This window comes from Coenobita brevimanus, chromosome 29 (assembly GCF_032717465.1).
Source record: "Coenobita brevimanus isolate Jiangsu-jjx chromosome 29, ASM3271746v2, whole genome shotgun sequence".
Lineage (NCBI taxonomy): Eukaryota > Metazoa > Arthropoda > Malacostraca > Decapoda > Coenobitidae > Coenobita > Coenobita brevimanus.
The window spans coordinates 44,050,972-44,067,599 of NC_136982.1; the positions used below are offsets into that span (position 1 = coordinate 44,050,972).

The following is a 16,628-nucleotide window of genomic DNA, read 5'->3' on the forward strand; positions in this document are numbered from 1 at the left end:
AATAGAGACAGATATTGCCTAGGAAGTGACATAACTGGGGGAATTAATTAACCATTGCCAGTGAGTCGGATATTGAAGGGAGATAATTGAGAGAATAATGTTGAATCAGTGAGCCGGATATTATTTACCGAAGGGTATTTTAGTTTATTTATATCAGGCGTAATCTTTTCGGTATCATGACGTTTTCATTTATACTTCCAACTGTCTTATTACCTTATTCAGCTTAGGAGAGTAGTAGTAGTAGTAGTAGTAGCTGCAACCCCACGCATATCTGGACGTAAACCCAGTGGACTGCAGTCTGAAGTTACCCTCTTTCTGTAGCTCACCATTTCGGGGGATAGGGAGTGAGCTGAGGGACTTTTGTTTAACCGGGCAGCGGAGCCGACCCGTTCTATCTGTGCCACCACGTGAAGGCGCCTAGAGTCCCAAAGAAAGAGTAATCACCCTTAATATCCTCCCTGTTTCTTCAATATCTCCCAGGAACATCGGAAGAGATAAGGAAGGGAGGGATGAGATAAGAACTCCAATGATTGAGTGAATTATCGTTGGCCATCGCGCCGGAGATTGCCTTATTGTGGGGGATAATTACTGATAAGAGATAAGAGAGGGACTTTGTAATTAAAACAATGTCAGAAATGAGTGACAATGAGTTAGAGTAAGTGTAAAAGGTAGAGGCTGGAGCTTCAGGCCCTTTTGATTAATACCTTTGGTGTGGTGTGGTGTGGGAGGGTGATTCTGTGTGTTGTGGTGTGAGAGGGTGTTATAGTGTGTTGCGGTATGGTGTGGTGTGGTATGATGTGGGAGAGTGGTTTTGTGTGGTGTGGTGTGAGAGGATGGTATGGCGTGTTATGTGGTGTGGTGTGGTGTATGATGTGGGAGGGTGATTTTATTTGGTGTGGTATGAAAGGATGGTGTAGTGTGGTGTGGTGTGGTATGGTGTCTCTTCACGAAAGTCTACGGGAGTGAATTCACGTCCGAAAATCGTCAGTGAGAGACAGACGAACGGAGTCGCTCATAAAGATTCATCTATTAAAAAAAAAAAATCATTATTGAACTGAAGGATTGATAGCAATTAATTTCAACCCCATCAATTCTAAGAAGTCCCATCCTGTGCTGACTTAAATCCAGCCAGCGAGATTGAAAAAAAAAAAAAAATACACGTCTGCGAGAATTTCATATCAAAAACGTCTTCATATCCTAATGGACAAGAAATGGTTTTACTCTGACAATTGAAGAAGATGGAGATTATTGGAATGGATTTTTAAAAGTCCCCCCAGTTATATGAGTTTGTGATGTCGAAGAAAACGGAGTCACCCCAAACATTCCGAAAATCAAAATACCATCTCTAAAATTTGAAAATGTGTTTGGCATTATTGGTGTTTTGATGCTTATATATTTTTGTTTTGGCTGGGCATATTTTTCTTGTCTCTCCCATGTTAGGGTGAAGAAGGTGTGTGTGTGTGTGTGTGTGTGTGTGTGAGAGAGAGAGAGAGAGAGAGAGAGCCTGGAAGGGTGACTATAGAGAAATTGAGAGCAGAGAGAGGAAGGCAAGGAATGTTACGACTTTCCTCCCTCTCCTCCCCAGCATCCCATCATCTCCCTCATATTGCCATCATTCTCTCCCTCAGTCCCTCCCACCCTCCAGAATTTCCTTCCATGCCTCCCTCTCTCCCTCCCTCCCTCTCCTCATACCTTTTATCTCTCCCTTTCTGTCTCATCTCCTCCTTCCTGTTCTTATTTCCCTTCTGTTCTTCTATTCTTCCTTCCTTTAACCTTCCTCCACTCTCTCTCTCTCTCTCTCTCTCTCTCTCTCTCTCTCTCTCTCTCTCTCTCTCTCTCTCTCTCTCACCGTCCATTACTTTTCGATCCCCTTGTTTGTTGATCATCCTCTGTTGACTTCTCGTTTTTATTGTTTTCCTCTTTGTCTTTCTGCCTCCTTGTTTTCTGTTTTCTTCACTCTTTCCTTCCTTTTTTCTTATCTTTCATCTTCTTTCCTTCCTTCCTTCCTTCCTTCTGTTCCTTCCTTCCTTCCTTATTTTTGGCACGCTTCATCAAACACCTTATACATTACCATTTATTTATTTATGTATTTATTTATTTTTGTTTTATTTATGCTCTGTGCTTATTATCTTCCCCTTCCTTTTTCCATTCTCTCCTTCTCTCCTTTCTTGCGTATTATCTTTCATCCATCATTTCCTCCTCTCCCTCTCCTGTTTCCGCTTTTCTTATTTCTGTGTTTCCTCCTCCTCCTCCTCCTCCTGCCTGCCTGCCTGCCTGCCTTGTCTTCTCTCCACATCTCACTCTTCCACCACTTTTGTCTCTTCCCTCCATGCCTTTCCTTTGTGTTTCCTCTCTCTCTCTCTCTCTCTCTCTCTAAATTTGTCTCTGATGCATCCCTTTCTCTTCTCCTTCTTTCTTTCAGTTCCCAGCATCTTCTTTTTTTATCTCCACATTTCTTTCATCTCTGCTCATCTCTCTCCCATTCCCACTCCTCTCCCCTCGCTCCATGCCTCCATCTCCCTCCCTCTCTACTCATCACATTTCTCTCTCCTCTCCCCACATCTTTCTTTCTCTCCAGTCTCTCCTGATCCTCTCGCAATCTCCCGTCCTCCCTCTGACTATCCCTCATCCCCTCTTTCACTATCCCCCATCCTCTCTCTCACCATCTCTCATTCTCTCTTTCATTTCCTCTCATCCTCCCTGTCACTGTCTCATCCTCCCTTTCACTATCTTTCATCCTCTCTCACTGTCTCTCATCCTCTCTCACTGTCTCTCATCCTCTCTCACTCTCTCATCCTCCCTCCCACTATCTCTCACCCTCTCAATCATTATCCTTCATCTTGTTTCCTACCATTTCTCATCCTGTCTCTCCCTGTCTTTCGTCCTCTGTGTTACTATCCCTCATCCTTTCTCCTACTCTTTCTCATTCTTCCTCTCACTATCTCTAATCCTCTCTCTCACTATCTCTCATCCACTCTACCTCGAGTCGTCCCCCAGTAATGTAATTGGTTTTTGCTCCAGCTATTGCGATATGAAGGAAGGGTTCTTGGTTAATGTGATGGCTTTATTATATTATATACTCTGTCTCTCTGTCTCTGTCTCTCTCTCTCTCTCTCTCTCTCTCTTGCTATATATATATAAATAATTGCGCATGCGTATACTGTATTTTGTTTTTGTGATCATTACTTTTATGCCTATTCATCATTCTTTTTTTTTTTCAGTTCTTTATCACCAGTATTACCCAGCAATTTATTTTTTATTTGCCAGCTAATTGTATGCAGCTTTCAGAGTTCCCGTAACCACTACGGCAACCTCACCACCACAACCACTAATATCACCACTACAGCCACTACTGTAGCCACCAAAACTCACTCCCTACCACCACAAATACTAATATCACCACCACAACTGCTACTATAGCCACTGAAACTCAATACCTACCACCACAACTACTAATGTCACCACCACAACCAATACTGTCACCACAACACTATGATCACCAACACCACCATTGCTATCGTCACTACAACACTGGCTACCACCATGACCCTCAACATCATTATGGTTTTTTCATTGCTGCTTCTGATACTACATAAACCTCCCGAATCACCAGATATGTCTCACCATCTTCGCCACTACCACCACAACTACCATTGCTACTACTATTACCACTGTCACATCTACTGTCACTATCAGTAACACAACCATACCTCACCACCATCATCACCACCACTAGTACTTCTTTATTTACTATTACTACCATCAGTACTCCCCTCACCACCACCACAAACCTCCTTCCTCCCACACCACCACCACCTCCACCACCACCACATCAATCCTTCATTTTCCCCCACACTCTCCCTCCCCTTCACCATCACTACCACCACCACCACCACTACTGACTGAGCCGCAGAATTCACGTCTTCATTTATCCACCAGAAACAAGAGGTGTGTTGGAAAATGGCGGGAAGATGAAGACGTTGGAGTTTGGGAAGATTTTTTATTATTTTTTCAGTCGTATCCTAATAGGGAAATTAAAGATGATAGGTCAGTATGAGAGAGAGACAGAGACAGAGAGAGAGAAAGAGAGAGAGAGAGAACTGTTCGGAGATTGAAGGGTACATGAAAATGACATATGTGTGTGTGTTTGAGAGAGAGAGAGAGAGACTGTTTGTAGATTGAAGGGTATGTGGGAATGACATATGTGTGTGTGTAAGAGAGAGAGAGAGAGAGACTGTATTGTTGCTTCCAAACAATTATGATGCTGTATATTTCTGAGCTCATGGTAATAGAGTTAAGTTCACCATAAAAAGGGTGGGAGATTCTGAGTCTTGTACAGTATCATTAGAGTTTTGTATTGAAATGTTAGCTTTAGTTGGGTTTTGGAGTTCATCTTCATCATCATCAACGTCATTGTCATCATCGTCTTCGTTGTCATTGTAGTAGCAGCAGTAGTAGTAGTAGTAATCATCATCATCGTCATCATCATCATAATCATCATCAGTGTTGTCATCTTTGTCATCAGTTTTGGAGATAGAGCATGTCAAAGCCAGACCATTTTATTATTCATGAAAAAGAAGGAAAGAAAATTTGATAAAAATGTTTTGCAAGAGACAGTGAGTGGGAGGACGGCTTGTAAAGGAGGAGATGACGGCAGTGAGTGGATTGGGAGGTCAGTGGAAGGATTGGGAGGGCAGTGAAGGGATTAGAGGGGCAACAGAAGGATTGGACAGGTAGCATAAGGATTGGATGGGTAAAGGTAGGCTTGGAAGAGCAATGGGGAACTGGAAGGTCACAAGAGGGCGACAGGAGGACTGGAAGGACAGTGGAAGGAGAGTGGGAGGATTGGAAGGGCAGTGGGTGGGTTGGAATAGGGGGATTGGAAAGGCAGTGAAAGGATTGGAAGGGCAACAGGGGTATTGAAAGAGCAACAGGAGGATTGAAAGGGCAACTGAAGGGGAGTGGGAAGATTGGAAAAGGAAAAAGAGGTTTGGAGGGGCAACAGAGGAGCAACAGAAGAATTATTGGGGCAGTGGTAGGAGTGGAACAGCAAAAAGTGGAGAAACTTGGCCACACTAAAAAATACATCTCAAGGAAATTGGTTTTTGTTTACACCTCAGCAGTCACTGTCGAGGTTGGACAAGAGATACATCTTGCTCATGCCTCTTTTGCCAGACCAGTTTTTACTCACCCTCGAGAAACATCAGGTATATGAGAGTGATGCATGCTTACCCTCTTCTTTGTTTTTCATTCCTTTTTTTTTTTTTTAATCTGCTTGGAGAAAGCTTTGACTCTGAACTGACATGAGTAAGCCTGGATGGATGTAAAAGGCTTGAGTGAAATAAGTAGCTTGGAAGAGCCTAATTGGACATGAATGACCATTAACTGACTTGAATTGGCCTGGCTGGTTCGAAATGGCTGTGCATGGCCTGAATGGACCAGAAAAGCCATTCATGAACAGTTACCAGTACTGTATTTCTAAGTGGGCTTGAATAGACTTAACTGGCCTTGAATGGCACTAAATTGCTCTCTGCTAATTTGAATGACTATGAGTTGGTCTGACTGGGCCAGATTGAATGGGAAAAGCCTAGTTGAACCCAACTAAATTAACCTTAAGTCTACAGTATATTACAGAATAAAATAATGCCTGTTAATCCCTCCAGTTTGAATGCATGATTTTGAATGATTCATGCATTTTTCAGATCATTTTACAAAGCTTATGAAATTATAGTACATTACCCTAGTACTGTAGTGAACAGACTAATGGAGGTTGTATCTAATACCTTCAGTTTGAAAGTCTCTCCTAAATTGAATAAAATTGTCTGAAAGTGCCTTTAATAAACTAAAAAATAAATTAATAAAAGTAAGCTGTAAGAAAGTGGTGGTGTTAAGAGGCTGGTGTGAGTTGGAGAGAGAGCACTCTGATGGGAAAGGACAGAGGGACATTGAGGTGATTTGTCTGTGGCATGCCCTCCTGAAAGTTTCTGGCTATAGATAGGTGGAAGAACAAGGTGCTGGAAGCCTTCTAAGCTTGCAAAAATGTGGCCCATTTGGATGCAGAATACAACAGTGACACAGAATAGAAAAAGTTAATGCAATACCAATTATGTTTTGTAGTCAAAGATGGAACTAGAGAAGGAAGAGTGGAGTAAGCTGCTTGATGATCTGAAATGAATGTGTGAACATGGCACAAGATATCTGGAGAAATATATGCAATACTTGTGATTTTTTTTTTTTTTTTTTTAAATAAGAGATGTAGCTTGAGAAACAAGAAAAGAGTAAGGCACTTGATATCGGAAAGGAATATATGAACCCGTTGGCTTGGATACTGGGAAATTATTACAATGTGTGAGCTTGCATGATGTCAAAAACTGTCAGGTAGGGTATGAGAATGCTGACAGGTAGTAGCAGAATGAACTCTCCCATCCAGATAAGGAGGTGGCTTGGAACAAATTAGGTCGTAATTTATTGTTGCGTTACTATTAAAGTCTTTGTTTGTGTCATCATTGAGGAGTGAGGAAAGATTCATGAGGCTGGGAATGAGGTAACTGCAGTCATTGTATGAAAAATCTCATCTGTAGCTTCCATACATTGCTTTTTGTGTGTGTGTGTGTGTGTGTGTATGTGTACCATTATGTGATGAAAAAACTTATATTTTACACCTAAGATCATTAGGACTGAAACTGATGAAGTAATAAGCTTGTTTGCTTTTTTTTTTTTCTTTGTATTATGTATCTGGCAGGAGTACATTATAAGGAGGTGATACATATAGACAGGATAAATAAGCTTTTGTAGCTTTGTGTGTTTATGTATTTTTCCCCATTGAAATGTTGATGAAGCAAGAACTAAAAATTTCTCTTCATATTTAAGTTTACAGGCAGGGCTTGATATTGTTAGTGGTCATTTTTGGCTAGAGCCATAAGCAGAGGTGAACATAGAGGTGTGAGGTTATATGGATTTATGAAGCATTGTTCTTAACTTTCTCATTGTTGGTATAACTCTTGTGTAAATTGAACAGTTGTACAGTATAAAATTTGTGAGGTGAACCTATTGTACAGTATAAAGTCTCTGAGGCTTTGGTGTTGGATGGGGCTGGTGTATGTTCTGTGCATGTGGCAGTGGTGTGGGTCCAGGAATGTGAGGCAGGAACACAGCACCGTGGGGCATCTCCCTCTGGTAGTGGGTTGGGTTCACACGCAGTCACCCCGAGTGTCATGGGTTTTTACAGGCAGTGACGGAATCCTGGCGAGGAGGAAGAAGACCCCACTGAGGGAACTGAGCTGTGTGGCACCGCAAAAGTCAGGTATTGTGTCACTCTCATCAGAACAAGTATCACCCTCACCTTGGTTATGGTGTCGCTTCGGTCACTACCTTCACCCTTGGCATAGTGCCACATATACACTCTCTCACTCCTTGTACAGTATAGTGTTGCCTTCGCTTTCAGTTCATGCTTTTCCTCTGTGCCACACCTTCAAGTAGATTCACGTTTCCCTAAGTAAGTTTGCTGCCCCATCCTCTCATACTACCACCCCTCCCTGTACAATGACATACTGTATCTGGTCTTCCACTATTCCCTTTTCCCTGTTTTCCTATTGCATACTCCCCCAACCCATATAGATGCTCTTCTGTACACTGATATACCTTAGCCACCTCACAAGACTACTTAAAGTATCCTCCACCATGCAGCCTACTCTGTAAATCCCACACCATGTTGACCTTTCTCTCCCATGTCCTACCTCACACCTCTACACCCTACCTGCCTGCCTCATACACATTCATAAACATGAACAGTACACCTGCTTTCCACTACATGCTCATCACACACACATTTATATATGAAGCTTATTAACACAGCAGGAATGGTTGCCATGACTGTGATGCACTTGGTAAGGGTACTGTTGAAGTTACCTGGTGTTGGTGTTGGTTTTGGTGGTGGTGATGGTAAAGGTGCTGCCTCTCTTCCCTTCCATGCTTGCAGTTGTAGTTGAGTTTTTGCCATACAAACTTATTGTTTTTTTTTCCTTCTTTCCTTTGAGTAGAGGCTTCTTTTGGCTTAGTTATGGACTCTCCCTTGGATGGTGTGTGCCAAAATTTTGAAGGATTTACATTTTTAAAAAAGTATCATATTTTATATTTCAAGACATTTTGCCTAACTCCTTGTAACCAGGTAGGTTTAATCTCTGGAAGCTGCCAGCAGGTGCTACACAGGTCTGCATGAACAATTATCAAGCTGCTTCAGTTAAGAGTATATGGGTCCCCATTGGTTGTATTGTTATTATCATACCATATCTTTTTTAAACTGATATGTGACTCATGCCTCAAGTTACATGTCCTCCATATCCCCACTCCTCACCTTTCAAACTGTAGTACAGGTAGGAAATCAAGCAGATATGACCGCTGTGTTGTTAACGTGAAACTGATAATCTTTACTGAGAGGAACAATTGTCTCCCGGTTAAGATACTGGTGAATATCTAATATTCAGAATAACTGTAGCATTTTGTTATTGGAATGCTAGATATTTTCAGTATTGTTTGAATGCCTTTGTGATAGCTCCACACTATAGGTATCAGTGATAGCCCAACTTATGTCTCTTTGTGTCCCCAAACATATTTCATGTTTACCAAACTAAATCATTTCATGAAAAAGCAACATGTATCTGGAAGTTATTAATTTTTATGTAGTACTTAACCCTTTTTGTGATCAATTGATTTTTTTAAAATTGGTACAGAAATACAGAAAGTTGATTGCAACTTAGTGCACTGTCCTCTCTCTCCTTTCTCTAGGTGAAATTAAAACTTTGTTGAACAGAAGGTAAATAACATTATACAAATCAAGCTAATAGAATTTCATAGGTATGATGTGTAAGAAATTAGAATGTCCACTTTTCCGCAGTAGTCATACAGTTATGTTTTTTTTTTTTTTTTTTTTTTTTTTATACATAAGCAGTTGATGTGGTATATACATTAAGATATTTTAAGACTTGTTTTTTTTTTTTACTAATGTGCAGATTTACATGCATAGTACTGTATGCCATATGCAGCAGGATTTGGTTTTCGTCAAATCTTACCCACAGTGAACAGAAGCTTTTTTTTTTTCTGTAAAATTCTTTTCCCATTTCCCTTGGCACTCACACTAACTGTCCTCATCATTTCTTACCTCCTCCTAACAACATCCATACTCTTCCATACAATTTGCCTGCATGTCTCTTAATTATGTTTGTACAGTATTCCCCATCACACCCATCCTTACTTATTTCTCTCTCTTTATTCTCGCCTTTCTCCGTTCTCATTCAGTTTTTTCATCATCATCCTTCTCTCCCTCCCTCATTCCCAGTCAGTCATTCTCATTGCTCCCTCTCTCTTCCTCTTTCCCCATCTCTCACTGTCATTGCTTTCACCCTTCCCTTTTTTTTCTTTCCATCTTTTTATTTTTTCTCCCTCTCTCACAATCACTTATTACCCATTCCCTCTTGCATTCCTCTGTTTTCCCTCTTTCTTCACATTCTCTTATTCTCCTCCTACCCATCCTTGTCTCATGTTGCACTGTCTCCAGAATCGAGTAATGACTGCTCAAGTTAGGTGACCTCTTTTATATTTTACTATTGTTTTCAGTGCAAAAGATATGCACTCAGCATTTCTTGGCTTCATCATAGATTGCTTCAATCATATTTTCAACCTTTACAGAAATTTTCTCAATTATACATGCTCATTAAGTAGGAAAAAAAAGAAATACAGTAGTGCTGTAGGAGTCACACGTCTTAGTTGAGCTCTGTTAACCTCTCTAACCTGATGGTGCCTTGATTATTTTTTACTTTTTTATTCATATATTTTACCTATTTATTTATTGCTACTGCCAGATGATTTATTCAGTTTAGGGGAGAATTCTTGTGTGGAAGGATTTAATGAAAGATGTACTCTTACCCCTCAAAAAAAAAAATCTCTTCCAAGCTTATAAAAATATTCTTTTGGCAAGATTGATATATATAAAGACACCTCATCAAAGTGAAAAGGTTAACATGATGCGCATTATGATTGCCTGGTGCCACCACAAGTCAGAGGAGTTCATGCAACGTCCCTCAGCTTTTTCATCTCATGCTTTTTTTATTGTCAAAACTTTGTATATTTTTTAAACTTATGTTAAAAAAAAAAACAAAAAATCATATTTTTAAATGAAAATGTTAAAGACTATGATAGAATGCCATTTAGATATAAAGTCTGTTACCTGCAGACTATACTCTGCTCATATGAACAGTTTGATTATCCTTGGCAAAAGTTTTTGTGTCTTGTTCCCCTCCTCCCCTAAGAACGGGATTAAAAAGTTGGGATTTCTTTATATGACAGGAAATATGCGGCTAGTAGTTTTTCAGTCTGTGATTCCTTTGGTGTTGGGTTATTATAAGGCATGTCGTAAATTGGGATAGCTTTTTGGTATCTTTCAACTTTTTTTTTATTATTGCATGGATACTGAACACCTTAATGCATTAATTCTCTTTCTAATTTAATCCTTTGTTGGGAAAGCAGTGGGTAATTGATAAGTACTGTATATTCTTTCTGTACAGTTTGGTATTACTGTATTACAGAAAAAGAAGTTGGATAATATTCAACAGGGATGCTTTTTTTTTTTTTCTTTTCTTTTTTTTTTTTAATTGCCCTGAGTACCTTTTTTTTTTTCTTTTTTTCTTTCAAAAGTAGCACAACACCTATGAGAATGCAGAAGCCTTGGCAGGCATTGGGAAATGTAATAGCAATATCATTATGCAGTTCAAGTATTCAACCAGGTAGCTAAGACACAGGCAGAGCAGCAGAGCAAAACATGTGTGAATACTGTAATGTTTTCATATTAAAAGTTAAAGTACAAATAGCAGTATACTTTTAGCCTTGTGCTCCTTTTACTCATTATTGGACTCATTATTCTGAATTATGAAATATAAATGGATTTTTTTTTTTTTTTTTAATACCTGTATATGTTTTTGTGCATATACGAATATGTGGATACAAGAATCCTTTACTGACATATTTTCGTCCAGGCTAACTATGTTGATATAGGGATCTCCAGATACCCAGTGTGTTGACACTTTAGTGAGATGGATCAACAGCATTTCTAGGATCTGTTGTACATACTTTTATTGATATTTACATCTTTGTTGTAAGTTAATGAAAATACAGTGTGTAGTGTTCTTGGGAAGTATTATAAGTTTGATACTACAGTATTAATGAAAATACAGTGTGTAGTGTTCCTGGAAAGTATTAGAAGTTTGATACTACAGTACATTTAGTCACATTCATAGTACAGCGATGCACTTGAGCCTCATGTCATGGATGTGTGAGCTGCTGACTGTATGTAATTATATTTGTGTACTGCATAGGTCTAAACTGTCTTTGCTGAAAGTGCTGGAGAGGGATACCTTCACACTGTGGCATGGGTATAGCCAGGCAGCTCTGCTTCCTGATTACAGTATACAGACATCCCTCAGCTCCCTTTCTGTCCTTTGAAAGGAGAATGGTAAACTGCAGGAGAAAGGTAGCTTCAACCTGCAATCCACCAGATTCACATCCAGATGAGCCTGGAGCCACAGCAACAACCACAACTGAGTCAACAATCTTTTTACATTATGTGAAGCCACTGTTGTTGAGGAAGCCTTTCAACATACATTACTGAAAACAGTACTGAATACACTTATATCTGCCTGAAAATACTTTGTAACTTTGTTTAAATACGCAACTGTTCTCTTACAGTGAGCACAGAACGATGGTGTCGCTTACGTGGCAATCTCCTGTTTTATTTCAAGTCAAGAGATCACTGGTCAGAGCCTGCTGGGGTCATAGTGTTAGAAAACTGTCAGGTTACACTTGACCAGTCATCAGAAGCATCTTTTGCTTTTACACTTGGTAAGTACTGCACCTTGGCATATATTTTTTTTAGTATTGATGATATGGTGATGGATGGATAGATGTGAGTATGGTATGAATATCTAAAGGCACTATGTTTAACCCTTGCAATCTGAGTGACATCCCTTTTGGTTTCATGTTGCTGCTACCAGGCAATTTTTATTCTCAGTAAACACCTCACATATTGGAGGTGTTTATTAAGGTTATATCTTACCTCTCGAGTTCCAAGTTTTTTTTTTTTACTAATTAGCATGTCAAGAGATGAACAAAAATATAGTGAAAAAGATATCCCTGGACTTACTGGGTTAAAAAGTTTAAACTGTAATTATTTTTTGCTGTGTCACTGTGGTCCATGTTGCTCAGCACCGCTCAGCACTGGTGCATTTAGCGCCAGTTCTAATTTTTTATTTTGATTTTTTTTACTTTTGGAGTTTTTGTCAGCCTTCTTCAAAAATTCGGATTATTGGTGTTCGGATTAAAGGACTTTTACTGTATGTGGAACTGAAATTCGTATGCTGGTATTCTGCTGTCTGATGTTATTTATTTATTGATTTATTTGTTTATTTTTATTAGTCTGATTATTATCCTGTATGAAAGTGTAGCCATCATAGAATACAAGGAGGTTCCTCTGTACATTTACATTTATGTGGTGTTAGGTGCTGGGGAAGGATACCCTCATGTGGTGACATTGATATAACCCAGCAGTTCAGTTATGTGATTGTATAAACATCTCTTCAGTTACTTCCTTCCACTGAAAGGAAGATAGTTGACTGCAGAAGAAGAGCAGCTTAACCCATCAGTCCATCAGGTTTGTGTTTCAGATGAGCCTGGGCTACAGTGACATCATCCTCATCATCATCATCATTTTGGTGTTAAGTGAAGCCTTCATTCCTTGTCACTGCATACAATTCATTTTGTGTGTGTGTGTGTGTGTGTGTGTGTGTGTGTGTGCATTTCTGCAAGATACTTGTGTAATTTGTAGGAGTTATAACATAATAATATAGAAGTATTTGTAACATAGAAGTACTGTACTCAGAAAAACCGATGTTCACCAAATATTTCACCTAATGATTACAGTATTTAACATCCTGCTGCTGGCTAATATTCCTAATCTTGGCATGTATCTCTACCCATTGATGGTTCACTTTGATATGATCTGGCATGAGGAAAGTTTCAGGAGCTCCAAATTGTAAAGTAAGCTAAGTGAAATAATGGACAAACTTTGGTTCCCAACAATACATATTTACTATTTACAGTACATAATCTATTGCAGTGTTTGAGGGGGGTACACAGCACTGTGCAGCGCTGTGCCAGAGTGAGCGGGATGCATGGATAACAGCAATACACCAAGCATCATTTGCTTTCATGAGGCAGCAGGTGGGTAGATTATGAGGTCATCTTTTTCAAGCTAATGTTTTGCCTGTTTACTTGTAACTTTATAGCTAGGACAGTAAAGTGTGAAACCAAGATTCCAGGGATTTGAATGATGCATATATGATTGTATGGCGTCAGTAGCATAGCCAGAGGGGTGACCAGGGCCACCCTGGCCACCCCTGAAATATTCCTGGCCACTCCAGATTTTCAGAGGAGCACCTCCTGATTCCCCTGAAGAATTCTTCCTCAATCACCCCATTACTGTACTGTAGTTTACCTGGCCATCCCTCATTGATCCAATTTGAAAAATCTTGGTTATGCCACTCATGGAGAGGAGAGATATATGAGAAAGGAAAGGAGCGATTTGGCGAGAGGTCAGCTTGATGATGGAAGACAGGTTGACATACCGTACGCAGTTCATTACAGTCCCCTTTTACGATATTGTGATGCCAGGAGATAGAAAAGTAGGTAGACAGACCCTGGTTCATTTTTCCTTACAGATAACTGACCAGAGCCACTTTTCCGTACCTGTATCAAACTGGCCCAGGCCACTTTTCTGTAGAGAATGCTGACCTAATCCACGTTTCTTTGAGGTGGTTTGACCATGTGGAGAATGAGGGATTGACTAGGAGAGTGTGGACGAGGTGGAGGGGTGAAGGGGGAAGGGGGTAGGGGAGACCTAGAATGAGATGGAGGGATGGGGAGCAGTGGTGTAGCCAGAGGGATGACCAAAGTGGCCTTGGCCACCTATGAAATATCCATGGTCACCCCAGTGGCCATCCCAGATTCTCCTGACCCCCGTGAAGAGTTGTCCTTGGGCCACCCCCACAAGTGAGTTAGGCCACTCCTTAACCACCCCATAAAAAATCCTAGCTATGCCACTGTGTGATTCAGTTCACTGGGCATGCTGTTGATAGTGCTTCCACTTTCGTACTTTCTTTTTCATAGTTTCAAGAACCTACCTACCTTACCCTATCTGTAAGTGGGAAGAAAAGGGTCATGAGCTTGATCATGATAATGATGATGATGTACTTTTTTAAGTGCCAAAATTTCCACAACATAGTTAACCCCTTTGCACCCAGATGTGCATGATTGGTTAGTGGACAGAACTTCTGAGAGCTTCAGTGGCCTATACCAGACCCAGAAAACACACCCACACCTCTGTACCACCAAGTGAAAACCACTGAGAAAACACTGATACACAGTAATAGGATGTAAGGGTGTACGTCGCGGGCACATTCACTGGGCACAGCATGGATGTAAATACATACGTCCTGGGCATGAAGGGGTTAATTCTGGTTAGATAAGTGTGGATATAGAGTTAAGTATTGAAAAAGGATTTATTTCAGGTAGAAACATTGCAGCAGCAAGTGGCCTTTCGACAATCCTCACAACCCGTTGACATCCACCATCACCGTATGAGCACTGGTCTCACCCTGGGTTAGTTTGCAACACATGATTATTAAAATATGGTGTTACATAAGATACTGATACAGATTGTATTGCCGATAAACTTTTATATCATACCATAACTTATAAAGATCATGTTTTATTTTCTTGTTGTAAGCCCTCTTCAGTTTACGGTGCATTCTTTTCAGAATAGATGTTTTGTTGTATGACTTTCATATTTGGTAGCCCAAATATTGTAGAGTCCATCGATTTCTCATAATATATTTAATTTTATAGCTTTTTAACTACAGCATCTTTGAAAATGCCTCTGTTGTCGCCAGTCATTTCTGTATATCTAAATTTAACTTTAATTCAAACCGTTAGAACTGTCACCCCATATGGGATTGAGGCATCTGGCAATTGATAGATAGATAGATAGATAGAACTATCATGTTTGTGTTTTTGCGTACCTTCTTAAGGTAACTACCAGTATAAATAAGCTTGAGTTTATTAAATATATGCACTGTAATTGCACTGTTGATCAGTTTTGCTATTTACTAAACTGGTCATCACATTGATTGTAGATAATACCAGTAATTTTCGGTAATTAATAATTCACAGTATATCCAGAGAAGAAAATAATTTTTTGTCATTTTTGGTAATTTTTTACCTCTTCTGTCAGCTGATGTATTTGTTTTATTCATGGTACCACCATGCAATATTATTTAAAACAGGCTTTTCCAACTGCAGAAGTTTGATGTATGGTACCATTCATGAACTCCTTTACCATGAGTGGGTCTCCTATGCAATTGAAATATTGTCTGATGGTAACAGGAATACAGTGAAGAAAGCTATCAGCTGATGGAATGGGTTAATTGATATTACCCTGATGATGATGATATGGTAGATACGGGCAGTGGTTGGTGCAAGGCTGTGATATACCAATCTGTATCTTGACCTCTTGCCTCCAAAAGTAGCTTATTATTTAATGTAATTCAATATTGCATAGTATTTAAGTAACTGTGTGTGGAAGAGCTATTTGAATTTGAGAACTGCAGTTTGAAAAGAAGTTTTGGCACTTGGTAAAGCTATTCTCTGCTTAATCTCTTGAACAGACTCACTTTGTATGGTCACAGTTTAGATTATGCTGAGCAGTGTAACTGTGAAAATACACCAGTATAACAGGATCATTAGTAATACAGTATAGTGCTGGATAGAATTATGTGCACATTTTTGGTATCTGCCTTGTCGCACCGCCTTCCCTATCTGTATTTTATCCATTAGTGCCTTGGCTATATTGCCATCATAGGTTTATTTTTAATGTTTTTTAATTGTAAGCCTTGTTAGAGTAAGGGTAAATATTTAAGTGCATGATAAGCCATCATAGTAGTAAGAACCAGCTCTTAACCCTGTTGCTTGCACTAATTTAAGAATAACTCCTTCTTCTTGTGTAATATTTTGGCATCTTGAATAATGTACACCTACATCATTTGCTTTATTTGAACGTCATAGAATGAAAACCTTTTGAATGCCAAAGAAACTGTGGTAGATGTTTTGTGTGAGTGAGATTTAGTTTGCAACATTTTAACCAACAAACCTTTAGGATGCCAAACAATGCTAGATGTTTCGGATGAGTGAGATTTAGTTTGTATCCTATGAATGGACAGAATGAATACTTTAGAATGCCAGATAAACTTTGCTAGATGTTTGTGATATCTGAGATTAGATTTTTGAACCTAAAAAGTTAAAACTTTGAGAATGCCAAATATACTGTGCAAAATGTTTGTGCTGTGTGAGATGACTTAAGTGTTGGGTTGCCTGCTCCTTGACAGGTGGTCACAGTACACCCGTGGGCGATGTAGGTTAGTTGCCCAGTTCACCCCCACTGCACTACAGTTCTCACAGACTTCATTGTCATACAAGCATGAGTAACCTCTGTACAGTATTGAGTTTCTTGTTTTGAAAATTGTATTCAG

The 16,628-nt window shown here is 39.6% G+C and overlaps 1 protein-coding gene across 1 annotated transcript in view; it reads left to right on the forward strand.

The window, feature by feature from the left end:
- LOC145394962 (inositol polyphosphate-4-phosphatase type I A) overlaps positions 1-16,628 on the forward strand; it is a 170,685-nt gene that overhangs the window by 125,377 nt on the left and 28,680 nt on the right. Inside the window, exons 3-6 of the mRNA XM_080268711.1 lie at positions 7,233-7,303; positions 11,737-11,889; positions 13,163-13,266; positions 14,613-14,703. Of these exons, the coding sequence (XP_080124837.1) occupies positions 7,233-7,303; positions 11,737-11,889; positions 13,163-13,266; positions 14,613-14,703 (419 nt within the window). The remainder of the gene's footprint in view (positions 1-7,232; positions 7,304-11,736; positions 11,890-13,162; positions 13,267-14,612; positions 14,704-16,628) is intronic.